At 61.1% G+C, this 26,300-nt stretch overlaps 1 protein-coding gene across 4 annotated transcripts; it reads left to right on the top strand.

Annotated features, from left to right (window-relative positions):
* Positions 1–5,879: 5,879 nt before the first annotated feature.
* MRPL23 (mitochondrial ribosomal protein L23) lies at positions 5,880–14,524 on the top strand. Of its 4 annotated transcripts, none has more exons than XM_046642820.1 (5): positions 5,970–5,978; positions 9,015–9,137; positions 10,093–10,175; positions 10,856–10,929; positions 14,306–14,524. In XM_046642820.1, exons 2-5 carry the CDS (start codon positions 9,133–9,135, stop codon positions 14,471–14,473), a joined length of 330 nt encoding a protein of 109 aa, XP_046498776.1. In that variant the 5' UTR covers positions 5,970–5,978; positions 9,015–9,132; the 3' UTR covers positions 14,474–14,524. The 4 variants fall into 4 exon arrangements, with proteins under 4 accessions (XP_046498774.1, XP_046498776.1, XP_046498775.1 ...); XM_046642819.1 differs by lacking the exon at positions 5,970–5,978 and adding an exon at positions 5,997–6,038; XM_046642817.1 differs by lacking the exon at positions 5,970–5,978 and adding an exon at positions 6,155–6,309.
* The last annotated feature ends 11,776 nt before the right edge of the window (positions 14,525–26,300 follow it).

Here is a 26,300-nt window from a genome sequence, read left to right as displayed (position 1 = left end):
TAGCCTAGGCTGGCCTGTCTGTTCCAGTGCCAGCCTGACCAATCTGACCAGCAGCCACATGCAGGATCACCTGACATTTATCGAGCCTTCCATTCAGAAAGGAACCACCCCAGCCATGCGGGAGGCACTGAGGCAGGACGGTCACCAGCGAAACTCAGGGTCACAGGGACCCGGGCCCTGAGGGCTGGCTCACTGTCCCAGTCCTCTGGAACAAGAAACCCAGGGCGCCTACCCTAAGAAGGGGTATACGTGACCCAGACGGTGAGAACCACAAAGCTGGTGGAGGGAACCAGGCCCAGTGGAGCCAGGAAGAGAGAGGCAGGAGGGGAGGGGAGGGGGTGTGCAGGGCATGACCTCTGTCCAGAGCTGGGGGGAGAATGTCCTTTCCACCCTTCTCGCGTCCTTATGGCTGGGCTAAGAATAAAATTGACGCAAAACCAGATTAATAGGAGAAACACCCAGTTGAATGCGTACGTATTAGAGATCATAGAGACATGATGCTGGGAGAGGGAACAAAGCCGGCAGCATATATATCTTTTACACAAAGAAACAATAAATTTGTGGGGAATTGACAGGACAAAGAAACTTAGATTCAAGGCACGTAATTAGGGAGGAATTTAAGCAGAGTTGAGGCTTGAGGCAGTAAATTAGCAAAGTTTGTTTATGCAGCTTCTCAGCCCTGAATTCCTCCTCGCTCTGGCGATAAGGATGCAGGGAGCACCTTTCACATGGAGATTTATTTCCTGCATGCACGGGGACCAGAGACAGGGGGGCAGAATGCCCTTTTCGCTTCTCAACTGACAGTAATTCAAAATAATCAGTAAGCTATTGTGGGATATTTGGGGGTGGCCTGCCCTGGGCCCCAACCCCCCCTGGGAAAGGCCGAGTGAGTTTTATGCAGGGGAGTGGGGGCCCCAGCCCGGGGAAGGGGTGAGGGGCCGGGGACCCGTGGCAGGGAGAGGCAATTCTCCCGTGAGAAGCAAGGAGGCCCCAGGCAGGAGTGGCTGGCGGGAGGGGCTGCCTGGGAGAAATGTTTGGTATCTCCCATGTTGCAAAAACAGCCTGCGATATTGCGATTTGTAAGAAATATATATTTGGTCTCCGTCCATAGTTTCTGGCTCGCAGCTCTTAAAACCCTTGGAATTTCCTGAGTGATAAGAGCAATGGGAGCATCTTTAGTTAGAACATTTGGTCTGTCGTCCTCAGTTGCTGAAATTACTTCAGACCCCTGATGGTGACAAGGGTCTCTTGTTCCTCCTACAAGCCCCCTTTCCACCACAACTGGGTTTCTGTTAATGAGGTGACTTTTGGAAACCCCATAAGGATGGGGACTGGTTTTTGGGGGAAAAAATTGTGATCGGAGGGTGGGAACTTTCAGCCGCCCCTGCACCTCTGAGGAGGGGAGCAAGGCTGGAGGGCCAATCCATCACCAATGGCCAATGATTTAATCAATCGCGTCTGTGTGATGAGGCCTCCATAAAAACCCGAGAGGGCCAGATTGGCAGAGCTCCCGGCTGGTGAACATGGGCAGATTTGGGGAGAGCGGCGTTCGGAGAGGGCATGGAACCCCTCTCCCCGCTCCAACAGGCATATCTAGCAAGCCAGCTGCACAGGCTTAAAGTCAGCACAGAAATCCGGGCCGTGCTGGGAGCAGCCGTGCAGGCCTGTTAGAGTGACCTTGCAACCCCGCATCTCGTGACTGAAGACACCAGCTGGACAGACCCACAGCAGGAAGAGATAACGGGTACCTCGCTCCCACATCTCCCAGCTGCATTTCTTAGAGATTTGAGGGGAAGCGTGAGGACCCCGGTCCTTGCCTCCCTCCACACACAGATAACACCAACATCACAAGCCTTGCTGACGTATGCCAGAAAGCTCTTGGTCTTGTTGTCCTTGAAGCAGATGACTATTCGACGTGCAACTTCTTTCCTTTCAACTAAGCATGAACATTGCTTTGTTAAAAAGAATAAAAACTGCCCTCAGACCTGTAGACCTCAGAGCAGCTCCTCAGAACACCCATGGAGTTATTTCTCTGCCCTTGAGTTCCTCGCCTTGATCATCAAATAACCTCCTTTAATTAATCTTTACCCGACTCTTTATTTCAGTCGACAGCACACTTTCCCCACGCCTCGCCCTGTGCACGCTTCATCTGGCTGTTGCAAGTTACATCGTTTTATAATGAACCAGTGATCTAGCAAGTAAATGTCTCTGAGTTTCGGGAGCCGCTCTAGCAACTTAACTGAACCCGAGGAGGGGGCTGTGGGAACCTCGGCTTCACAGCCACTCGGTCAGAAGTACAGATGACAACCCGGACTCGCGGCTGGAGTCTGAAACCAGGGTGAGGCTTGTAGGACCGAGCCCTTCACCTGTGGGATCTGACAGTGTCAGAGCTGAGCTGAACTGCAGGACACCCAGCTGGTGTCCGAGACTTGCTTGGTGTGGGAAGACCTTCCCCCCGTATCAGAATGTGATGATCAGAACCCTTATAGGTGCCGAGAATCACCCCATCCCCTTCTAGAATATTCTTTGTTTCTTACAGTCTCACAGGGGTTTCAATGTGAGGAGGCAGATTTCCAGGCACGTGTATGCAAATAAAAGTGCCCCTGAGCCTCTGTCTGTGTCCAGTGCCGCCTCCTGCCCACGCACAGGGCACACCTACCGTATACGTGGCAGGTATATGTACATAGTTATGCAGGTTTTTGCAGCCCAGTGCAAATCGAAGTCAAAGTAGGGAGCCAGGAGCAATAGCTGTGCTGTTCTTACAAAGCTGTTCAGAATCAGTCATAGTTATCAATAAAGATAAGGGGGAGCTTTTCAGTTGCCCCCCACACCCTTCCAGCTCCCCAGCTCCCTCTTCCCTTGCCAACCTGGTTCCCTGGTTCCCCAGAGCCGCCAGAGACTGGTCTGCGGGCATCTCCCTGCCCAGCCCTCATGCTTCTGGTAACCCAGGGCTAGCCAGTGCCATGGCCCCTCCAGGATCCCCTTCTCAATCCCAGTCCCCGCTCACCACTTCTGCCCTTAGGGAGACCTTCCATGAAGAGGAGGTGGCAGAGGGAAAAGTGCCCTTCACCCAGGGTGGCCAGGGGCCTGTGAGGGCCAAGGGCTAGTGTGCTGCACCACATGGGCTCCCTTGCACCCCTCTAGCACATAAGCCTGCTCACCACAGGGCCTTTGCACATGCTGTCCCCTTGCACTTGAAATGCCCTCTTCTCAGTGAGGCTCCTCTGACTGCCTCATTTAAAATTGCAGCTCCCTCCCACCTCCCGTTACCCTTCCCTGTATGTATCTCTGATGTATCTCACTTATTTACTTAGGTTCCATTTGTCTCCCTCGGGAACATGTGCTCCGTGGAGACCGAGACCTTCACCTATGACTAAGTGAAAGAAGCCAATCTGAAAAGGCTACAGACTATATGATTCCAACTCTATGACTTTCTGGAAAAGGCAAAACTATGGAGACAGTGAAGAGATCAGGGGTTGCCAGGGGTTAGAGGAGAGGGAGAGGTGAAAAGGTGGAGCACACAGGACTCTCAGGGCAGTGAAATACTCTGTGTGACACTGGAATGATGGATATTGTCATTATCCGTGTGTCCAAACCGATAGAATGTACACCACCGAGAGTGAACCCTAAGGTAAACTGTGCACTTTAGCTCATCACAATGTATCAGGGAAACTAGACTTTTGCTGGCAAACACAATGTAGTCTATACAGAAGTCCAAAGCTAATGATGGACACGTGAAATCTATACGTTATAAACCAGTTACCTCCATCAAAAAAATAATAATGTATTGCTATAGAACCATCAGTTGTAACAGATGTACGGACACCAGGGCAAGATGTTAATTTTCCCGGAGACTGCGGAGGGGGGTGTATTTGGGAACTCTGTTCTTTCTGTGCAATTTTTCTATAAAATTCCTCTAAAAAGCCAAGCCTATTAAAAAACAGAAAAACAGTCCTTTATCAGAGCTTCAAGTTTAACTGGGCATCCTCCACTTTATCTGGTAAGCCCAGCCCTGTGGAGCCACGCTGTTGATTTCAGGACTGGGGCAAGCAAAGCTGTGATGGGGGTGGATCTGATGACGCAGGGGAAAGAGGAAGAGAGAAGGGCCACATGCTGTTCCCCAGGCGTCACAGCCTCAGCATGGGACCCACCTCGGCACTCAGAAATCCCAGGCCTGATGGGGAGGAATCCAGTTGGCAGATAATCAGAGAGGCAGGGACTGAGTGTTGAGTGGGTCTGCACAGTTGAGACCGCATCCCTGCCCCCACCCTCACTGAGGACCTCAGGTCCCTGCTCAGAACCCTCCCCCTCCCCTTGGAGCGGCAGCGCCCACCAAAACCAGCACAGAGTCCACCGACTGCCCTCTCCCATCAGCCACACACAACTTTGAACGCAACTTTCGGCCACATCTCTGAGTGCAACCTCACACCTTCAGGGAAGAAGCAGGCCTCCAACCCTGGAGACCCCCATTCTCCAGCTCCATCTCTCTCCCCACCCCCCTGCAGTCCCTCTCCTTGGGCCCAGCCAAGGTCACCTGCCAGGCTCAATGGGCCCCGGCACACCCTTGTGCAGCTCTGTCCCCTCCACCAGGTCCTCCTCCACACTGAGCCATGGACCCCCTCCAAGCCGAGCATGGACCACCTCCACCCCACAGAGGGCCTGGAGAACAGCAGGGGACAGCCCTGCTCTCCCCTATTCCTTCCCCAGCAGACAGGCTTTCCCCTACTGTCACAGCTAACCTGTCCCCAGTGCCCACTCCTCATCTTCAGGACCTTCATCCTCGGTGAACCTACTTATGTCATTTCCGTCATCAAACACACCAAGAAGGAGGGCACCCAGCCCATCCCCATGCCAGCTCCTCAGGAACACAGGACCGGCCCCTCCTCACGTTCCCCCTTTTCTCAGCCTGGGGCAGCCACCAGCTGCAGTCTCCTTGCCGCCCTACCCGGGCTCCCATCCCCACGCTAGAGGCCAGCCCCCCTGCCTCTCTGCAGTGCAGAGACCCTGCAGTGCAGAGACCCTTCCCCTGCTTCGGGGGGGGGGGGGGGGGTCCCTCCTCTCCCTGCAGCTTGCTTAAGGTGCTTCTTCACTGTCCCCCCTGCTCTGAAGAGCATTTGAGGCACTGTGGAGTGCAGAGAGGAACAAGCCAGTCTGGTGCGGGAGAGGCAGCTAAAGGGATTTGAGGAGAGGCCGGAAGCCAGGGAGTAGAGGAAACCCAGGAAGAGTGGGGCCCGGGAGTGGGGAGGTTGCAGCCCTCTCCTTCTGCAGGTGGGCCTGCTGTTTGTGGGGGAGCAGCAGGGGGCTCCAAATTGGGCTCTACAGAGGGGGTCCCCTGAGTGGGGGCTGTGGGGAGGCTGGAGGTGGGGTGGAGTGGGCAGCAAGGCTAGGACAGGCCAGTGGCCTCACTGGAGGAGCCTGGCTGGGGTAGCCTGGGAGGGGTGGCAGGGGATGGGGAGAGTGGCCCAGCACAGGGAACCCAACCTGGCTGGCCAGAAGGGCTGGGAGGGGAGCCTGGGGTTCCAGACCAGGGAGGGAAAAAGGAACGCGGCCAGGTGGCAAGAGGGGCCTCAGACCAGAGATAGGAAAACTCCCCTCCCTTCCCCCCTGCCTTCCTCAGCCTCCCAGTTCAGCCAGCAGCCAGCCCGGAGGGCGGCAGGCTCCGGCCCAGGGACCTACAGCGTGTGGGCACTGGGCACCGGCGTGCGGGGCGTGAAGGGGTACAGACGCGGGGTGCTGGGCCCTGGGGGGAGATAGGGGGACACGCGGGACTGCGGGGGTTGCTGCGGGACACGGGCGGGGCGTGGGGAGTTCTGGACGCTTCCGGGGTGTGCGGGACCCGGAGTGAAGGGCCGGAAGTGTGCGGGTGGGGTGCGGGGCGGGGATGCGGGCCAGAAACGCAGACTGGGTTGTGGGCCGGCGCGGGCAGGGTGGGGGCCAGGCACGGTGGACGGTCACGTCCGCGGCTCAGGTGCAGTCAGGTGCGCAGGGCGCGGCGGCGGGGCGGGCGGAGTGTCAGGCGCCGGCCAGGTGGCGGTCAGGTGCGGCTCAGGTGCTGGGGCGGGGCGGTGGGGGTGGGCGCCGACCAGGTGGCGGTCAGGTGCGGCTCAGGTACGCAGGGCGGGGCGGTAGGGGTCAGGTGCCGGCCAGGTGGGTGTCAGGTGGGCGTCAGGTGCGGGCAGGTGCAGGCCGGGCGGGGGCCTGCGCGCGTCCTCCCGGGAGCGAGGGGGCGCTGTGCCCGGGGCCGCGCGGGCCGTGCGTGCCCCTCCTTCCGCCCGCGGCCCCGGAAGCGGCGATGGCGCGGAACGTGCTGTGAGTCGGGGTGCGGGGCGCGGTCACGGTCACGCGGGGGCCCCGGGCCCCAGAGCGGGTGCGTGCGGTCTGAGCCTGGCGTCCCGGCAGCTTCGTCCCCGCCCCACTTGGCTGCTTCCGCAGACGTCCCTGGGTCCCCCCGCACAGGAACGGCCACCCTCGGTCATGTCGTGTTGAGGGGTGCAGGCCCCGTGCCGACGTCTCCCCCAGCCCCCTACCGGCCCTGTCCCGCGCTGCGTTCGCCCCCCGCCGCCTGTCCGCCCCAAATTTAGGCAGGAAACACTCATGCTCCCCGGTGAACACCAATGACCCCGTGAAGGAAGGAATGAATGAATGAATGAGTGGATGCACTTTGGCCCCCGGGGGGGTCTGGGGGCAGCGACGTGTTGTGGCCGCACTGAGCCGGTGCATCCCGTGCAGGTGCCCCTGGAGAGCGAGTATGGGCCCGGGTGTGGATTTGAGGAGGGCAAAGGCCGCAGCCACACGGGCCTGCGTGCAGGGACGGGTGGACGGGAACACTGCTTCCCTCAGCACGAGGGAGATGTGGGGCGCGTGAGGCCCGGCCTCCACTGAGACCCACGCCCTTCATCTTCGAGGAACCCGGCTCCAAGTGAGGCCATCCCGAGGCCAGGGGCCCATGCGATGGGGAGAGAAAGCAGGACAGCGCTGGGCCATGAGGCCACGTGGACACTCACTGGCCAGGGAGGTGGGAGGGGAGCTGGCAGGAGAGCTTACAGGACTCGCTGGCGGAGGGACGGGTGGGGTGAGGGAGAGGGTGGGATCAGGGGTGAGTCACCCTCGGGGCCACAGGGAGGTGGGCTGGGGGCAGCGAGCCAGGTGGTTGTGTTTGGAGGAGGGAGGAGAAATCAGAGTCTGCTTGAGATCTGTGAAGTTGAGGTGCTTGACATGGTACTGGCCTCTGGAATGGGATGGGGGAGTGGGATGTAGGCCAGAGGCCCAGGAGAGCCACGTTCTGGAACCCAGGGAGGGTTGTCAGCTGCACTGGTTGTTCAGTGCGGACGGGTCCAGGCCTCAGGCAGGGCCTTGGGATGGGGCTGATGCTCAGCCTGGGGGCACGACAGAGGATTTGGGAGACCCTGGACTCGAGAGCAATAGCAAGACTCAACCCCACACACTGGGCCTCTCTCCACCCGAGCTGAGCGCACTGCTCAGGCTCGGGGAGATCGAGGGGTCTGAGCCAGGGCCCCATTTCCACAGTTACCCAGTGGGCCCTAGTCTTTGCCCCTTTTCAGTGCCGCAGCTGGTCCCCAGAGGAATAAGGGAGCCCCCTGGGTGGCCCAGACTCCCACGAGAGGAAAGCCAGGTAGGCTCTATGCCCCCGGGGCCCCGGAAGGGCCAGCTCTGTGGTCACACTGCGCCCAAGGAGGTTCTGCTGGGACAGCCGTCTGCTTCCTTGGTCCCCGCAGACCCCAGGCAGATGTTACCCAGCCATTCAGTTCGTCAGGCCCAGGTGCTACCGGTGACCCGGCCTGTGCCAGGGGGCCCGAGCCCTGCCCTCAGAGAGCCCCGGCCGCTCCTTCCCCAGGAGGCTGAACAGTGCTGTCCAAACCCCTCAGGCTCCCACGCAGCCCTGCTTCCTCCAGGGCGTGCCCCCAGGCCCTCTGAGCCCCGGCCCCCCGTAACCTCCCCACACTGTTGAGGCTGAGAGCCGGCCTGAGATTTGGCCTCAGTGAACCCCTGCCATAGTGCTGGGTACCCCCCAAGACCAGGGGCCATGTGCAGTGCCAGGCGTCGGTCACCAGGGCTACACATGAGACCCTTGATGGCACCCTGTGTTCCTGCACCCACCCTCCACCAAGATCCACCCCCTGGGCTCTTGGCAGACACTTCTCAGACCCTGTAGGCCTCAGGCCCCTCGCTTACCCCAGCCCCGAGGCCCGGGTGGGTGCACTTGGCAATGTGTCCTCCTTGTTCCCCAGCCCAACCCAGAGCACTGGTCCCTTTGGTGGTGGCAGTGGGTCGGAGCTGCAGATGGTGGCCACTTGCACCTTCCTAGCTGCCTCTGCTCGCTTGGGGGCTTTTTGGGGTGGGGGAGGTAGTGCGGGTGGTGACTGCAAACACCATCTTCCTGAGCCTCTTGTCCTGCATTCCTCACTCCCCCAGGGCGGGGGGAGGAGGTGGCGCTCCCCCACCCTCGGGGAGAGAGTGCAGTGACCCCGGTCTGCTGCGGGGTTAAGCTCACGTCAGCAGCGAGCTGGTTCTGTGTGGTTCCACCTCACCTGAGCAGAAGGGAGTGGCGGTGATTGGTGCCGTCTGCAGGCCTGCCCCCTGTGGGGCTCCGGCCTGGGAAGGGTGATAGCCATGCGGGGGCCGCGTGCCTTGTCCATCACTTTGAACAAACACGTCTCTGAGCCGTGCCGCCAGCCTGTCTGGAGGGCTGGGGTGGGCACACGCTCTGCTGGCCTCTGTTTGTTTTTTGAATCGTTCATCGGCCTTTTCCAAAGGCCGGCCTTGGGGGTCAACGGCCCGCTGTACCCTGAGTCGATGCTGGGGTTGGGGGAACTGGCCGCCCACGCGGGGTTGAACTATGTGCTGAGCAAAGGGGGCTGCAGGGACCTCGGGGCAGTGGCCTGGGACAGCGGCCCCTGTTTGCTTCCTGCCCCTGTTGACATGGGTGAACAGATGGGGGTCTTTGGGGGTGTCCCGTGTTCTGAGTGTGATGCAGACACACATCTCCCTCACAGGTACCCACTGTACCAGCTGGGCAACCCCCAGCTACGAGTCTTCCGCACCAACTTCTTCATTCGGCTGGTGCGGCCCGGCACGGCCCAGCCTGAGGACACCGTGCAGTTCCGGATCCCCATGGAGTAAGCCCCCCAGGAATCTGGGCTGGGGAGCACCCCCAAGGGCCTGCAGTTCTGGCCATGTCACAGAACCCGGCTCACAAGCGGGGCTTCTTCCCGCTCTGAAAATCCTTCAGGCAGCTCCGGGCTCTGCAAATATTGACTGAGGGCCTGGTGTTCACAGAGCCTTGGAGGAGCCTGCACCGGCTCGCCTCCCCGCTCCCTGCACCTGAGGCAGCCTAGTCTAGCCGAGGCCTGACCCTGGCTGCTCTCTCCGGAGGCTGGGCCGTGACTTCAGAGCTGCTCCCCTCAACTTCCCAAACCTCTGTCCTCCAGGTGGTTCCTTCACAAAGGCCCCCAGTTACAAAGCGACACATGGCCCTGTCACCCACGCTGCAGGGTGCTGCTCTGAAGTCTTAGGATGTGACTGTCCCAGGCCAGGGGCCCGGGGGGTTGGCTCGAGCTTCTGTGTCAGCCAAGGGCCTGCTCTCAGCCTTCAGAGGAGGGGGCAGGAGGAGCCGCGGGCCCCTTTTGATGCCCTTTAAGGTGTGGAGGGAACAGGGACTGAATGCACCAATGCCTCAACCATCATTTCTAGGAGAGGACCTCGTGCCAGGCAGGCGGGCAGCTACAGACAGGACTGGCTGTAGCAGGCTGGCCTCCTGGCAGCCAGGGGCACTCACAGACCGTTCCTGCCCCTGGGAGAGCAGTGTCTGAGAGAGCAGTGTCTGGGAGCTTGGCCCCCATGAGCGTGGGCCAGCGGGAGGGTGAATGGAACTGGGGACCCGGTCCCTCCGTCACCCCACATGATGTGTTGAGGACGGGAGAGTGCTGGGCGGGGACCAGTGGCCTCAGCCCCGGCTCCCCCCAACGCAGGGGTGAGGCTGTGCCCCTACCTCCCACCCTCGGCCCGCAGCCTGGCACCTCTTCCCCCGTTGGCGGGCTGCTTTTTATCTCAGCCTTCTTTTCCTATCTGCAGGATGACCAGGGTGGACCTCAGGAATTATCTAGAGCGTATTTACAACGTGCCCGTGGCCGCCGTGCGGACGAGGGTGCAGCACGGTGCGTGCTGGGGTGGGCTCTCCCCCAGGCTGCCCTATGTGGCTGTCCCGCGTCCTCCTTGCAGCCACTTCTTGGGGTCTGGTTCTTGGCACAAGAGGAAACTGAGGCCCAGGGGTTGAGGTGACCTCCTGGGGTCACTCTCCCCAGGGCACATCTGGGACTGGAACCCGGGTGGGCCGGCCCCACAGGCTGCTCTGAGCACTGCCCAGGACCTTGGGCCCCCAGCCCGCCCACCAGCCCGCCAGCCCCACGCAGCCGCTTCCCCTCTACCGCGGAGGGAGGTCGGGTCAGCAGAGTGCTTTCTTCATTCCCCCAACCGGTTCTCCCTCCTTCCTGTTGACCCTGTCCCCCTGCGTTGTAAATCTGACGACCTTCAGTCTGAAGTGAGGACGGCCAGCAAGGGCCCTGCCCCGACAGACAGGAGAGATCAGTTTCCTGAGTTATTTTAGACACGCGGGCTCCTAGCAGAGCCGAGGTCCCCAGCCCTGGTGCCTGTTCTGCAAGTGTGGTGTGTGCATTGGAAACGGGCACATTCAGGGTGTGACGTGCTGTCGTCTGTGGGAGACCCACTGGCTCCTATATGTTCCCCTCTTGAGAAAGTGGGTTTTTGGGTTAGATGGACTGAAAGTTTCGGGCGGGGGGAAACCCCCCCCCCCCCCCCCCCCCCCCGCCCTCCACAGGTTCCAACAGGAAGAGGGATCACAGAAACGTCAGGATCAAAAAGCCAGACTACAAGGTGGCCTATGTGCAGCTGGTGAGTGAGCTCTGGGGCAGAGTCCTGAGCCCCGGGCTAAGTTGTCACTCCCCTGACCTTGGTGGAGGACATGCTTCTGCATCAGCTGCTGCCGAGGGGCCCAGGAGGCCTCGAGAGGCAGGATCTCAAGGTCCACAGCTGGGGCAGAGCCTGCCCTTGGTTCTAGTCCACCGTGAACCCCAAAAGGAGCTGGGGTTCAAAGCACACTTCATCTCGTGGGAGGAGACGGGCACGGGGCATTTTGGAACTTCTGGGTGGCCGGCTGCGTGGTGCCTTTGGACTTGAATGTGCTGTGGGCAGAGGCCAGCCCACCCAGGCCTCGGGGGTTTGGGCTCAGACAGAAACCAGACCCTGCCGACCATCTCAGGCTCCTGCCCTGGAGAGCCTGTCCTTGGACAGGCCCGGACGGGAGGCCCTTAGTGCTGTGAGACAGAAGTTGCCGCAGGGCCTCGGCCTCAGAGCCCAGACGGTTTGCTGGGCCCTGGAGTCCTGGCTGAGCCCCCTCCCCTCTGGACTGCATTGTGGGACTCCAGCACATTCTGCCAGGTCCTCTTCACTGTGCCTCCTGCCTGGCCAGGGGCTCTGGGAACAGGGGCCAGGACCCCTTCTGAGCCTTTACTGACCAAACCCAGAGCTGCGGAGAGTAGGGCACACATTTGCAAAGCCCTGTTTCGGGCTCTTCCTTTCCCGTGTGTGGTGGGACCCCAGATATGCCTTCTCAGACTGGCTCTCAACCGAGAACGGGCCGCCGGTGCTGGCGTGGGCATCAAGGTCGTGGTCTGCAGGCAGGGTGGCCTCTGTGGAGACCCTCCAGGGACAGCTGCCCACAGGGCCCATTGACAGCCCCCCCCCGCTGTTTGCAACCGTGGGGGGCTTCCTCTGATTTCTTCTGATAACCTGTCAACAGCCTGCGCCGAGCCTGGTGGCGGCTGGCCCGGCCACTAGGTGGCAGTAGCGTTATTGCGGACACAGCCCGGCCACAGCCCTATTCTGTGCGTCAGGAGGCAGTTTGTCGAAAGACCAAGTCAGTGGGGCAGTTTTTCTGAAAAACAGGCCCCGTTGTTCTGAACAGGGGCTCCCGTCATTATTTGGCCTGATATTTGCTGTGCGTAAAATGCGCCAATCCAGGTGGAGAGAGCTGCCCGGCCTTATAAAGACACCCGTGTCCTCCGTGCTAAGACCGGGCCATCTGTCTTTGCCGTGGCATGCGGGCTGACATCCCATATATCGGCATTCACCACGAGGCCCTACAGCAGGCAAGCCGTCGTTACAAGTGGCTTTTGAGTCATCTGAGCCCTCGCATTTTTCCCCGGGCCCCACCCCACTCGTGACACCCGAGCTCGGCAGCCCTCAGACCTGCTATCTGCAGCTGCGCCACGTCGGTTCTTCCTCTGAAATCGAGGTGGGCGGGCTGAGGCGGCACAGCTGGGAGCAGGGTGTGCCCCCCTGGGCAGGTGCCTGCCCTTCTGAAGACGTCCCTTCTCTGTCCCGCGTCTACTGAGACCGTCCTCCCCCCGATGTGTCCCTTTGGGCCTGTCCTGGGGCTTCTAACAACAAAGCTAATTGTAAAGCACACAGAGACTCCAGCAGAAAGACAAATTAAATTACCGAATTTATTTTGAGTTGGCTGCTGCGGAGAAGCCGGCCCGCATGGTGGGAGATCCACATTTTTCCCTACAACCTGATAAACATCCCTTTGGCCCTGAGTCCCCGGGCCCTCGCGGGCGCCCGGTCCCCAACACGACAGAAAAAGCCTTGACCTGCCGCCGGAGCACATGCTGACGCTGCTGCCCGGCGGACGGCGCGGCCCTACCGCCTGGGGCGCAGACAGTGGCTAAGGGCTCTCAGGGCTGCCTGGCCCCGCCGGCTTCCTCGCTGTTCACCGTGACATTTTTCCCCTTTCCTGTTCTTTCTGCCAGTCAGCTCGCTCACTCCTCTCTCGAAAGGCTGAGGGTTTTACTTGTGAGAGTACTAGGTGGGTTCTCTAGAAAGGGGCCCCCCCGGGAAGCGGGGCCTGACCCCGGGAAGCTTCAGTCGACACCCACCAGTGGCTCTCGTCTTGGGGGAGAAATGAAGCATTTCTCTCCCCGGCTTCCTCCGTTTTTTCTCAAGTTATTGCAAGTCGCCTCTTTGTATTTATGTCTTAAAATGTCATTTTACGTTCCCCCACCTCAGAAATCTAGCAGAGTCACGTCCATATATGAAACATAAATCCCCCGTTCTGGGCAGTCAGCCCTGCATGTAAACCGTTGCCCTCTGGTATTTTAAAAAACAACAAAAAAAAAAGAGTTTTGCAATGTGGAAGATAACCCCCTGCAGGCCGACTACCGCGCGCACCGGCACTGCTTTTCGTCACTCGGGGCCTGCACCCCGAGCCGCAATCAGAGTTTATAAACCTCCCGTTCGTTCCCGGGGCGGAGGACGTGGGCTGTTTCAGATCATGCTTGGCCGCCTGCCCAAATCCAAATTTCTTTACAAAACAAGGGTCTGCAAGAACCCAGCCCGCTTTACTGATTCTACTTATTAAAATTTTCCAGATACGGAGGCCGCCCTCCGTCCTCCTTCCCGGTGTCTGTTTCCAGACGCGGCCCTGAGAGCACCCGGCGCCCGCCCTCCCCACCCTTATCTTCCGAGCTGCTTCGTGAGAGTCAGCAAATAGTTGAAACGGCCCCTCATGGTTGCTTAAGTCCCCAGAGAGCAAGCGATCCTCCTCCACACGAACTAGGGGGCCAGGCTGGTACCCCGGCCCATGTGCTCAGGGGTCCGGGTTGGGATTTGGCCGACAGTGACACACTCTGCACTTTTAGTGAAAGATGTAAAACCAGTTAACTTGCAAAGCCGGTCTTGATTTATAGACTCTGCATCTGTACATTTCTTTGTACGTTACATGCGTTTTATTTGCCAAGCCCTGAGCGGGAGGAGGCCTGGTGTTTCATGTGGGTAAAGGCCTTTAGGTATTTTGCATGGAAGAAGTTCCAGCGTGGCACCAGACGTGATTTTCCTGTGCCCGCTCCTGCCCCTGGTCTGCCCAGGCTGCCCCGCGCCGGTGGATGGGCGCTTTGCTGGGCTGCTGTTAATGAGGCCCCCAGCCCGGTGCAGACTCCGCTCCATAAGGAGATAATGTCTATGAAAAGGGGCATTGTCCCAGAGTAATGGTTTCCCGCTGCTAGATAAAAGCCAGGGGCCCCAGGGCCGGCCGAGATGTTTATTTTCCAGGCAGGGACATTGCTCCAGAGATGCTGGCTGCTTGTCTGTCCTGCGGGCGTGGGGCGTGGGTCAGGAGCAGCACGGGGGCGGGCAGGTCTGTCCAGCCCTCGTCTCGGAAAGCATGGCAGCCGCGCTCGGCCCTGCTGGAGCATGTGCCCTCTCTCCCTAGGCACACGGACAGACCTTCGCTTTCCCAGATCTGTTTCCTGAGAAGAAGCAGAGTGAGGGCAGCACCGCTGTGGACGAGGACATCCAGGACAAGTTCCTGGAAGAGCAGAGGGAGAGGCAGAGGCACGACCCTCGGCGCGGGGGCGTCCCCAACTGGTTTGGCCTGTGACAGGCCCCAGCTCTGACAGCTCTAATAAAAATCTCGCTTGCGGAGAGACGACCACTGGCTCTGTTCCCTCTGTTCCCCATCTCCCCACAGCAGGCCTGAGGCCTCGCCTGCTGGTCGTGGGGGCTCCCACCACCCCCCCCCACCCGAGCGCCGGTGGCAGCCTGGCCGAGCTCCCCCTGGAAGCCACTGTACACTCAGCACACGGGCAGTGGGTGGGCCCTGGGACCCTGGTGACCGTTGGGCTCGCACGACCATGTCTCTGGCTCTGCTCCCGTGAACCTAAGGCAAGACCGGGACCCCCAAAGACAGACAGGCAGGCCAGGAACCCTGTTCCAGTAGGGGTAATGAGACACACCCGTGAAAAGCACCCAGAAAGTAACTGTGAGCGGCTCCACTTGAGATTCTGTTGTGAGGAGGGGTGAGCGTGCGTGTCAAGGGCAGAGGGCAGGGTGCGTGTGCTGGCTGTAGGAGGGAGCCTGTCCAGGCGGAGGTTCCAGTTAGGCACAATCGGTAGGTCTCTGATCGGGGCGGGACCACAGGAAGTGGTTTTGAGGAGAGAGCATTAATCCGTGGAGCTGAGGGCCGTAGGATGGAGGCTGGGAGGCCCAGATCTGGGAAGTGCCGGGTCCGAAGGCTCGAACACAGGAGCATGGTCAGTGGTCATCAGCACCATGGGAGCGGATGAGGTGGGGAAGGAGAGGGCGTCCAGAGGCCCGTGGCAGGTGGGGTTTGAGATGGCCGTGTCCCGTGGTGTCCAGGCGGCCTGGTTCCCTGCATCTCAGGTCCCTAAGATCTGTCTGCCGCTCTTACTTTGTTTTTTTTAATCGAGCTTTGCATTAAAAGCCCCACTGGGCGCCCCTGGAGATGCCAGCACATGGCGGCTGCTCCGTGAATGTGTGTAGAAGGGGTGAAAGCCATATGGTTTGTTAGTACAGTTTGTGAAGGAGTCTGCCTGCCGGTTTGCTGCTAAGAGAGAGATTGGACCTAGAGATTTGGGGAGCAAGCAAGAAAGGGTTGTTGACGTGCTGGGGAGAATCAGACCACATCCCCCCCGGGGTGGGACACGGATGCCACGAGGCCTCAGGGCCCCCCAGAACCCCATTCTGGAGTGCTGCCTGCTGTGGTCTGAGCCAAGCCCCGGCTCTTCCCTCCGCCGCCAGGGGCTGCCTCCGGGGGCCTCGCAGGGAGAGACGGAAGTGGGGAGCTAGCTCAGCCACCCCCTCCACCCCGAGGGACACCCGGAGAGCGAGGACAGCGGGTCAGCGCCGTCACGTAGGCCTCGCAGCTCCCCTCCGCCTGGAGGGTGAAGGTCCGGGCAGACGCCACCCTTCAGTGTTGATTTAAAGTGACGGGGAAGTTCCGGAAGGAGACTGGAGGACGGAGTCAACGGTATTTTCCTTAGAGAAATAATTCATGGGGCCCTGCGGCCCTGAGGACCCCAACTCGAGGCTGGGAGAGGAAGCCCATCCTTCATCCACTGCACGCCCGGCGCTGACCGCGCCGCGCACCCCCGGACACAGCCCCAGCTCCTCCAGCTGGCCTCAGCCTGCAGACCCTCCCCGCAGCCCACCCAAGGCTCTGCTGTCCTCGCTGTGCTCCCAACGTCCCCCCGTAGGCCTGGGCATCCGCTGCGGCTGCTCTTCTTGCCAGGGGAACAGGAAGGGGCCTCGAGCCTCAGCGTCCCGGTCTCCGCAGCACCCCAAGGGCCAGCAGAACCCCTTCTCTGCCCAGCGCCAGCGCCTTGTGGGTGTGAGGGTGGAAAGGAGGCAGGGGGAAAGGAAGGCACTATGGGACAGGGCTGGGCGGAAAGTGGAGGGAGTGCCGGGTGGACAGGGAGTATGGGGTCGGGGGCTGCCGTGCAGGACGCCCAGGAATCCAGGAAGGGGCCTTCAACTGGGGGGGCTACTGCACCCCCATGCCCAGGCACAGAGCATTTAGAGGGGGCTGGCTAGAGGCTGCCCGGTCTCCCGGGCCGCTCCCTGACTTGAGGCTTGGGGAGGGAGAGGACCAGTGTCTTGGGCGATCTGTCTCTGCCCCGGAGACAATGGGCCCCATGGTTGGCTTCTCCGTGACTCCATTTCCCCTTTTCTCAAACAGCTGGGAGATGGCAGTCCAGACTTCTGGTCCCAGCAGCCTCACCCCATAGTGATTCCCCCCGCCTGGGGACCAGAGGAGGGTCTCCCAGGGGCCCCCTAGCGCGGGCATCATCCTCCCACTGACGCCTGGGGAAGACCCCCCTTGTGACACAAACAGCTTGTCAGCTCCTGCAGAGGGAACTGGAGTAGACCCACTTTTGCTGGACATCCTCACGTGGGGCCAGGAAAGGGAGAGGGGCCCTGACCCAGTGGGTCTGGGGGCTCCCCGTCTTGTGTGGATGGTCCCGCTAGGAGCCCCTGGGCCAGCTCCTGGGGGAAAGTAAACAGACAAAGGAGGCAAGTGAGAGCCCACAGGGCTGCCCGCTGCCACCCCCGCGCCCCCTCACCTGCCTTGTTCATTTGTGCCGTGTAGGAGGGGGCTCTGTTTACTTTGCAAGGGGGAATGCAAGACCCAGGCAACTCAGGTTGCAGCAGGCAGAGGAAGGGGCTGCAGGGGCAGGGGCCCCCTGCCTGGCCCCCTCGGGGCTGCACCGGGCTCTGCTGGAGCCGGACGGCCTCGTTCCTGCTCTGTGCTGATGAGTTATGGCTGCAGCGGGCCCCGCTCGGTGGCCCGCAGGGACGGTCCCAGACCCCCCAGCAGCTCCAGGTGAGGCCCAGCCGCCCAGGGCCACCGGGATGGAGCGGAAACCCATCTGGCCACAGTCTCTCTGTCAGCGTCTGGTTTTCCTCTTCAAGGACCCGCTAGTCCTCCCCGAGGCTGCATCACGTTGTCATCCCAGCTCCAAAGGCATCGCTTAAGTAACTGACTGCAGGTGACAGCCCACGAGCTGGGGAGGTGGCCCCCACCCCACCCGCCCAGCCTGGCCCCTCTGCCGGGAAGAGCCCACAGGGCTTCTGCAGCCTGGAGCCCAAGTCGAATTAGAGGACGTCTGCCCACCCGGGGCTCCCCGTCTTCTGGCCTCTGTGAGCCCTCCCCAGCCCCGACAGGGCCCCCAGCCCCTAGCAGGGGACCCAAGCCCACGAGCACAGGAGTTCCTCTTGTCCCACACCCCCAGGTCTTAAAATGCAGAGGAAACTGAAGAAATCACGTCCCTGGAAGGTGACTCTGGTGTGACCTGATCTTGGGGTTCCCCTCCCACCTTCCGACTTTCATGTGATGCTAAACTCTGTTAGTGAGGGAATGAATGAATGAATGAATGAATGAGTACGTGAGTGAGTACGTGAGTGAATGCATTCAGCAAGTCAGCTCGACCAGACAGGAGACCCCGCCGGCCTGTCCCTGGGAGTCTGAGCTTTGGGTCAGGCCTGGGTGACGTGCCTGGCTGGGCACCTCTGCCACCGATCCCTGTTTCCACGGAAGCTGGAGGCTGCCACATCTGACTTCCGGCTGTCGTGACGCAGTCGCCTCCCTCCCACCACACAGGGCAGGAAGGGCTGGGCGTGGGAAGTTCTTTTCTTAGTTTCAAGCAGATTTATTGAGATATAGTTCATATACCCTACATTCCACCCATTGAAAGGGGCTCTCTCAACGTCCCTTAGTTTGTTCCCAGTTGTGTATCTCTCTCTGTGATCGATGTTAAAACATTTGCACGTTGCCCGGAAGCACGCAGCTCCCTTTCTCAGGCACGCCGCCATCCCCCCACCCCCAGACCCCGCCAAGCGAGTCTGCTTTCCGTCTGTGTGGATTTGCCTCTTCCGGACGTTTCATAGAGATGGAATCTGCAGCGTGTGGTCTCTTGTGATGGCCTCTTTCACTCAGCGTAATGCCCTCCAGGTCCGTTCATGTGGTGGCGGGTGTCAGAATTTCCTTTTTAAGGCTGAGTAATATTCCACATGTGTATGGACCACATTTTGTGCATCCGATCGTCCGTGAAAGGACGCGTGTGTGGCCGTGCACAATGTGCACTGCTCCCACATGTCAGGGGGCCTCAGGCCGATCCCTGAGTCACCGTGCATGCGGTTGACCATCCCATCTTTGCAACTGACTGAAGTCCCTTCGGGACAGGGAATCCTCCTCTTTGCACGTTTCCACGCTCTCACAGGGCTGAGCTGGGACTCCCCCCATGGCAGACAGATGCACACACGGCAGGGAAGCCCCCTCCATTTCTGCCAGCAGCCCCTGCGATGCCCAGGCTTCCCGGGCCAAAGGGCAAAGGCATTCAGGGGGCTGGGTCTCCTTTCCAGGAACCTCTCTCAAGGTTTCCACCCACCTTTGCCCAGAGGGAGCTGCACGCCATAGGGCTCAGCCCCAGACCCCCGAGCCCCCTCCCGCGGGGACCCAGGGCCTCCAGCCTTGGCAGCAGCCGGCCCAGGACCGTTCCCCACATGGCCCACGGGCAACCTGTTTAGCATCTGCATTTACTCCTTCCCGACTGAGACCATCCCCAGCAACAATCCCCCCAAATCACTTCATTATTTCTTTGTAAATAGGGCTTTTCCTAGTCAAAATAATCAGCATTTTTTTTGTTGTTCCCACATCTGGCTTCGATTGGCCTCAGCCTCCTCGGATGAATGCTAGAGCCCTGACGTTATGACAGAGGGAAGAAAGAGCGGCCTGCTCTCCCTCCACACAAGGCCCGGCCTCGGGGGGCGGGGGAGAGCCCCAGGCCTCTCCCCACACATCTGCACTCCCTGCCTGGCTCAGCTCTGTGGGGCGGGTCCCTGGTTCCGCCTTTTTAGATTTGGGGCCCTGGGGGGCTCCCCCCATGGCTCCATTCTCCCCTTTTCTGTAAGGCCTCCGCTGGGGTCCCCAGCAGATGCACACGTCGTACGTTTCGCCTTGATGGTGTCCCTCACCCCCCAGGACAGAGCGGGCCATTTCTTTCTTTCTTTCTTTCTTTTTTTGAGGAAGATTAGCCCTGAGCTAACATCTGCTGCCAATCCTCTTTTTGCTGAGGAAGACTGGCTCTGAGCTAACATCCTTGCCCATCTTCCTCTGCTTTATATGTGGGATGCCTGCTATAGCATGGCTTGCCAAGCAGTGCCATCTCCTCACCCGGGATCTGAACCAGTGAACCCCGGGCCGCCGAAGCGGAACGTGCGAACTTAACCGCTGCGCCGCTGGGCTGGCCCCTAGAGTGGGCCATTTCATTCTTCCCTCTGGAATCCTTGCCATCCCCCCTCACTGAGGCTTCAGACGGGGAAGATTCCCAAAGCTCCCCCTGGCCCTTCCGCATGGAATTCAGAGGAAGTCAAGGGAGGAGGGTCCCCTGTCTGCCCGCCCCCTGCATGGATAGGGGTCCGCAGGTCAGAAATTGGGCTGAGCCACGCTCACTCCCCTGGGGAGCTCGAGGCTGGGTGACGGTTGGCCAGTTGGTTCCAATAGGAGCTCCCCTCGGATCCTCTCCTTCCGTTGGGCAGTGCACCTCCGTGCAGGCACCAGAACTCGGGGCGCACCTTTGTACAGCTCTCTGGGCTCCCCAGAGAGCATCCCGGAGGTGAGTGCCGGTCAGGGTGCCCAGCGGGCTGCCCTGCAGGCAGAGGTTGGCCCCTCTTTCCTCTGACCCACTCCCCCACTGCCCCCATCGCTTCAACCCTGCCAGCTGGGGTCCTGGGAGGCTCCTCACATCACTGGCCCTATGTCCCCATGCCGGGGGCCTGTGCAGGGCCCTCGTGGGTGCTAATGCTAATGGCAACAGGACGGCGCACACTCCCATGTTATGGGGAGATGGTGCTGTTGGGATAATGGAGGAAGTGCTCCAGGGTCCTCAGAATCAACACTCATGGCATTCATGGGACAGAACCAGCCCATGGCCTGTGCTCTCTCTGCCCCCTCGCCGACGGGCATGCACATGAGCGGCTTTTCTGGGTATGGAGGCTTGGGTCCTGCGCCATCCACGTCGCCGTCCTTCTCTAGGCCCATGCCATTCCGCATGGCAGCAGGGGGCAACCCGGGGGTGGCCCCTGAGCCAGCCACCTGGCCCTGGAGCAGAGCGGCTGCTGTGGCCAGCTGAACTGACTGGTCATGGACACTGGGTGACAAGCATCGGGGAGCAGGGGGTACACCCACTGACCACCAGGAGAGGGAAGCTTGAAGAGACTCTGGGGGGAGAGTGAAAGAGGACTGGGAGGGACTGGGCCTCAGCATTCCCCCGGGGACTGTAGCTCCAGGCGGCCGCCTTCCTGCTGGTGAGGGAGGTGCCTCCCAGAAGCCTTTGCGGCAGGCCCAGGGCAGGGGTGAAGCATCCCTTTAAACAGAACAAGGTGCTGGCCTTTCATACCTTCACTTTACGAACTGTTTGGAATTCCAACGCCCAAACAGCTGGATGTTTCTTGCCAGGTTCTCCCTGGGACTTCACCGGCGGCCAGGGCCCTAAATAATTCTTATAAAAACCATGTCAGCCCCAAACTGTGTGATATCTGATTTGTAGCACTAATAAAACCCCACGCCCGCTGCCAGAGAGGGGGCGGTGCGAGCCCCTCTGCAGAGGCCTCATTTCCCGCTGGTGTGTGTGCACGTACATGTGTGCACGTGTGTGTGTGTGTGCACACATGTGTGAGTGAGGAGTGCCCTGGGGGGAGGGGAGACCCCAAACAGCGGGGCTCCTGCAGCTCCGAGGGCTCCTGCCTCGTTCCATGGCTCCACTGAGCCCCTGCGGTGCACCCTCCACCCCACACCCCATTCCCTGACTCGTGAACTACGGCGACAGCTGGAAGAGAAGTCCCAGGCCTCATGTGGCTGGACATCTTCGACGGACAGAGGGGCCGGCCGAAGGAGCAGCCCCTCCCCACTGGACAGGCGCGTGGACCTGGAGGCTGGGTGACCAGGCACCGCTGACCAGAGTGGCTGCCGAGTGTAGGTGCTCAGAGAAGGTGAAGGTGCCAGAGGAGGGCACATCCCAGCCACCTGTTCACACGTGGCCCCAACCATGTCAGAGAGAGTTCTACTCCCCGGGTCAAGTGGGCGGGGTCAGGTGCATATCTCTTGGTTGTCTCCACGTTGTGATGAAATGGTGGGGGACTCCCTCCTTCTGGCTGCTCATTACCCCCAACATCAGGCCTGGGAGGTGCCCAGGGGACCCTGGACAGCCTGGCCTGGCCACGCCCCACCCAGACCACTGAAAAGAATGTCCTCTTACCCCCTGAATGGAAGCGAGTGCCCTGCTGCCCCCAGCTCAGGGCCAGGGGGTCAGCACCGTAAGCCCCTGAGTGAGCTCCAAGGGCACCGGGTGGGAGCGGGCCACTGACGGGCTCTTCCGCAGGGGGTGGTCATTAAAGGCCAGATCAAAGGGGCCTGGGAACACAAGCTCATTAGGGAGGCCTGGGGGAGCAGGTAGGCCAGGCGCATAGGTGAGGTCTGCTGTTAATGCGCCAACTCCCCTAGGAGCCTCGTGCTCCCACCACAAGTCACCCGTGGGGCCTAGGCCATGGTGGGCAAGGTGGCCTGCCAGATTCCTGCGATTCTGGCTTCCAAGGCAATCCTGCAGTTTCTGAGAAGGCCAGAGCACCGACTGACGGCAGGCCATGGGGACCTTGACGGTGAGGGGCCCATCTGAGCGTTTTGGGTGACATGTGGGTGAGGCCTTCTAGGGGCCAGGGTGCGTGCTTCCCCCACTTAGCTCCTGGTGGCAAGCAGACAAGAGCCGCCACCTGGGCAGGAGGGTTCTCACTGCCCTGGGCACATGGACAAGCTTTAGGGACACAGGACAGGCTCAGTGGAGGCTTCCAAAAGGGAGGCAGGGCTGTGGGGCCACGAGGGCTTGGCGTCCTGGTCCCCGCTCTGAGCAGCCGGGAACCATGAGGGCCTTAGCTGCAGCCTCATCTTGGTCTAAAGTGTGAGGATGACAGTGCTGGCCGAGGAGGAGACAGAGTACCAGGCTGGCAGAAGGTGCCCTGAATGCCCTCTACAAGGCTGTCATCGGGGCCGGCTCCTGGGACCTCTGTCCTCCTGATGCTGGGCCCTCTTCTCCACCCAGGTGTGTCCTGGAATCATGCAGGGCCTGGAGCCCTCCTGCCCAGCCTGGGTCTCTGTCCCCATGGCTGCCCATCCCCGCTCCCCACCGGCCCAAGTGGCCTGCCACATCGTCTATCCCGCCACATCGTGTGTCCCTGGTGGGCATGGTGCCCTTGATTGGGGATGAGCTCCCTCACATGGCCATGGTGTGGCAGAGCTCGTGAAGCAGGGGCTGCTGGAAGTCCTGGTCACACAGTCAAGTTGTGGGAGGCTCGGGGGCGTCTACCCCTGTAGGAGACTGTCCAAGCTCGGGAGGTGCTGCCGGAGGTGGGCACCACACACCCTGTAGCAACCCCCACAGCGGCCGCCCTGTGCGGCCCCAAATCCGGCCACAGCCTCGGAAGGGCCATGGGTCCTGCTGGCCCAGGAAACTTCGCCTGGTGCTGGCCCCGGACCCCAGGGACCATGGCGAGCCGTCCCGTCACCAGGTTCCTCGTCACTCCAGAGCCAGGTGATTGTCGTAGCAATTCCAGGGCTTTTTTGCTCCTCAAGTGTGACGTCTAGCGAGGCCCTGGGCAATCCGGCTCTTAAAGAGCATCCTAATGTACCTGACAGCCTCGCGTGCCCAGCCCCATGCGCTCACTGCCTCCTGCTGCCCTGCCGGTCCCTGGAAAGGAGGCCCTGGGTGCCGGCAGCGCCTGTGTGTCCCTGCACGGGGCCCCGCGTGCTCAGCACCCCGTCCCGGCTCCGCTCCGTGGGCTCAGGGTACCGCCCAGGTCCCCCGTCCGGTTTCAGGAGGTTGGCTGACCTCGGGGCCTTCCTGCTGCTGTTTTTCTTTCCGTTTAAGAAAACAAGCCCTGCCATCCGTCACTTGATTCCTTCCTAATTCATGTCCCCTCTCAACCCTCGGAGGCCCTGCTAACCGGGACTTGGGGAAGTGTCTGTCACAGTCTGGGCTCTGAATGGCTCCCTCCCCTTGCTCTGCGGGCGGCTCCCTCCCCTTGCTCTGCGGGCGGCCCCCAGGGGTGCTCACAGGGCTTCTGATGAGCGGCGTGTGCAAAAAGGGGCAGTGAGCCGCCTGGCCTGGCTGGGCTGGGCCTTGAGGGGCTTCAAGAGAGGCCCCCCCGGCCCTTGCTGGGGTGCAGGTGTGGCTGAGGGTGTCGGGGGCAAACACACTCAGAACTCCAGCACCCGAGGTTCTGGGTTGCTTGTCCCCAGAGCCCAGACACCAGGCTGGGGGACCCACCCAGGTCTCTCCTGGATCCTGGGGTGGCCCGGCGCGTGACCATGCTGAGCTTGTCCCTGTGCCCCTGCGTGGAGGCAGCACAAGTTCTAGAAGGTGCCTCCTAAAAATAAAAACCAGGCATGAGGCCCTGCAGGGCTGGTCCTGAAGGAGGCCCAGTGGGATTAGGACCAGCTGCCATCCCGTCCCTGCCTGTCCTCACCTCCCAAAACATCCCCTGCTCACCCCGTCCTGCAGCCTCACCCCCCGGATAAATCCGCCTTGGCCCCTCAGCTGGTACAAAACGGGAAAACTATGTGTTCCGAGCCTCCTTTGGGGCTCAGGGGTAAGGGGAGCCGACAGCTGCCCCAGGAGGGTGACGAGGGACGCCAGGAATGCCCTTTATCTGAAAATATCGTATTGCCCGCCTGGATGCCGGGAAGCCCGCGTGCCAGCCCTGCCTGACTCCTGCTGAAACCGAAATAGCTTCGGGCGGTGGGACTCAGCTGTGCACATCCGTCAAGATGACCCCCGCCAGCATGGCAGTTTCTGAACTCCGTTGACCTCTGCTTTTCCAGGGGCTGCTGACCAAGGGCCCCTGGACCCCCAGACCAGGGAGGCTGCAAGGTCCCCCAAGAGCCCCCCAGGAGAGGGACTGGAAGGGGCTGCACTAGTCACTCGAAGACACTTGCTGCCGTCTCTGCCTCTCGTTCTAATGTTTGCCGACTTCCTCCTGGATTTGCCTCCCTGCCCCTGGTCCCCTTTCTGCAGGCTGGGGTGCTGGGCATGTGTCCGGGGCAGAAGCGGTGGTCAGTCACACCCCTGCCCCCTAAGCATCGAGCTTGGGACTACTGGGGTGGCTGGGGGACCGAGGTCACAGAGTGACCATGGAGTAGGGGGCACAGTGCTGGGGCGGGTGGGGTGCAGGACAGGAAGAGCGCCCGTCGCCAACGGTCTGGTCACAGGGACCAGACGGAAATGCAGGAAGCTTATCACACCAGGAAGCCGGGACCTGAGAGCAATGAGGAAGAGACCCCGAGAGGGGCAGGGTGGCCATAGGACACCCTGGGTGGGAGGGGGAGCTCTGGAGTACCGGCACCGCCCCGCGCACTGGGCCTGGCATGCTGAGCCACATGCTTGCCCGTTGGGCTCATGGAACATTCTTGCCAGGGGCTGGGGACTGGGGCGAGGTGAGAGTCCGGGGGGTGCAGGGCACTATAACGGGCAGCCTGGCCCACTTAGTCACCTCTGAGGCATGGCTCCCGGCCACCCCGTGTTGTTACCACAGCAACTCTAGGAGGGGCCAGTAACAGCCCACAACAGAGTGCCCCCTGACTCCTGGTCGTCCCTCGAGGGGGTGTGACACTGCGGGTGTGACAGCCGTGGAGAGACACTGCCAAGTTTGGGAGAAGGGGCTCACAGGCTGGCCTCACTCCAGCCCTGCCCTGGGACGTGTGTGCCCCTGTCCCGTCCCTGCCCCTCCCAACCCCGAGCCAGGATGCCACGCAGGGGCAGATGCCCAGGGGCAGGGGCTGGGGCAGAGTGGCCAGGCACCACCCGCCCCAGGTTCAAGGTCCCCCAGGATGTTGGGGGTTTGTTGAGAGAGGGAGCTCTTAGGCCATCAGAGCACAGGACCAGCGAGACCCCCGACTCCAGGAGATCTCCGTCTCCTGTTAGAACAGGGACCCAGTGAGCCTCCTGCAGCTGTCCCTACCCCTCAGGATGCCGGGGTCCCGGGACCACTCAGGGCAGGGCTGGGCAGGGTCACCAGGGTGGGCCCCGAGGGCAGCCGCCTGACGGGGGCAGTAGTGTCCCGTGGTGAGAGGGCAGGCGCCGGCATTCTGCAGTCTGGGGGCCCCCTGCCCCCAAGCCAGGCCCATTCGTTCCGCAAGGCGCCTTCCCACCCCCCCTCCCCCGGAATGTCGTCCCGGAACCCTGGGTCTGGACTCACACACCGAGGGGCCCCAGCCCACCTTCCTGGGGCCCGCTCCCCTCTGGAGCAGTGACCCAGGCAGTGGCCCTGGGCGGGGGGGATGGGGGGGGCTCAGGCACGGGGTCCGGGTGTGCTCTAAGGCCTGAGGCAGAGGCTTTGTTCCAGGTGGGGACTGTTGGGGACCAGCTAGTTATGTCTGCGTCACTAGGGGAAACCAAGTCCAGCACTGATTGTTTGGGTTCTTTGTTCACCTCCCTTGCGCCCCTGAAGCTGGCACCAGGGCCGACCAGGCGGTTCAGAACCCCAAGCTCCCACATCCAGACTCAGCCCCTGAGGGCTGACAGCTAGTGTGGACCCAGCACCAGGGCCTCAAGCGGGGAACCGTGTCCCCCAGAGGACCAGGGCCTGGAAGAATAAATGTGCACACAGCGTGCCCCCCAGGGGCGGCGCTGCTGGCCAGGAGAGAGCCGGACACTGCTCGGAAAGGTCGTGCGCGGTGATGGCCGAGCCGTCCTTCCCGGCTCAGCTGTCGGCAACCTGAACCCTCCCCGCTGGCCGGGAACCTTGAGACCTAAATTAGGGTCTTGAGGAGGGGCCACAGGCATCGTGGGGACACTGGGACCTCCATAGTAACAGAAATGTCCGGTTCCAACGCTGGAGAGGCCGGTCAACCCCAAAGGGCT

This window comes from Equus quagga, chromosome 17 (assembly GCF_021613505.1).
Source record: "Equus quagga isolate Etosha38 chromosome 17, UCLA_HA_Equagga_1.0, whole genome shotgun sequence".
Lineage (NCBI taxonomy): Eukaryota > Metazoa > Chordata > Mammalia > Perissodactyla > Equidae > Equus > Equus quagga.
The sequence above is the reverse complement of the archived record's forward strand: the minus strand, read 5'-3'. Positions and strand labels throughout refer to the sequence as shown.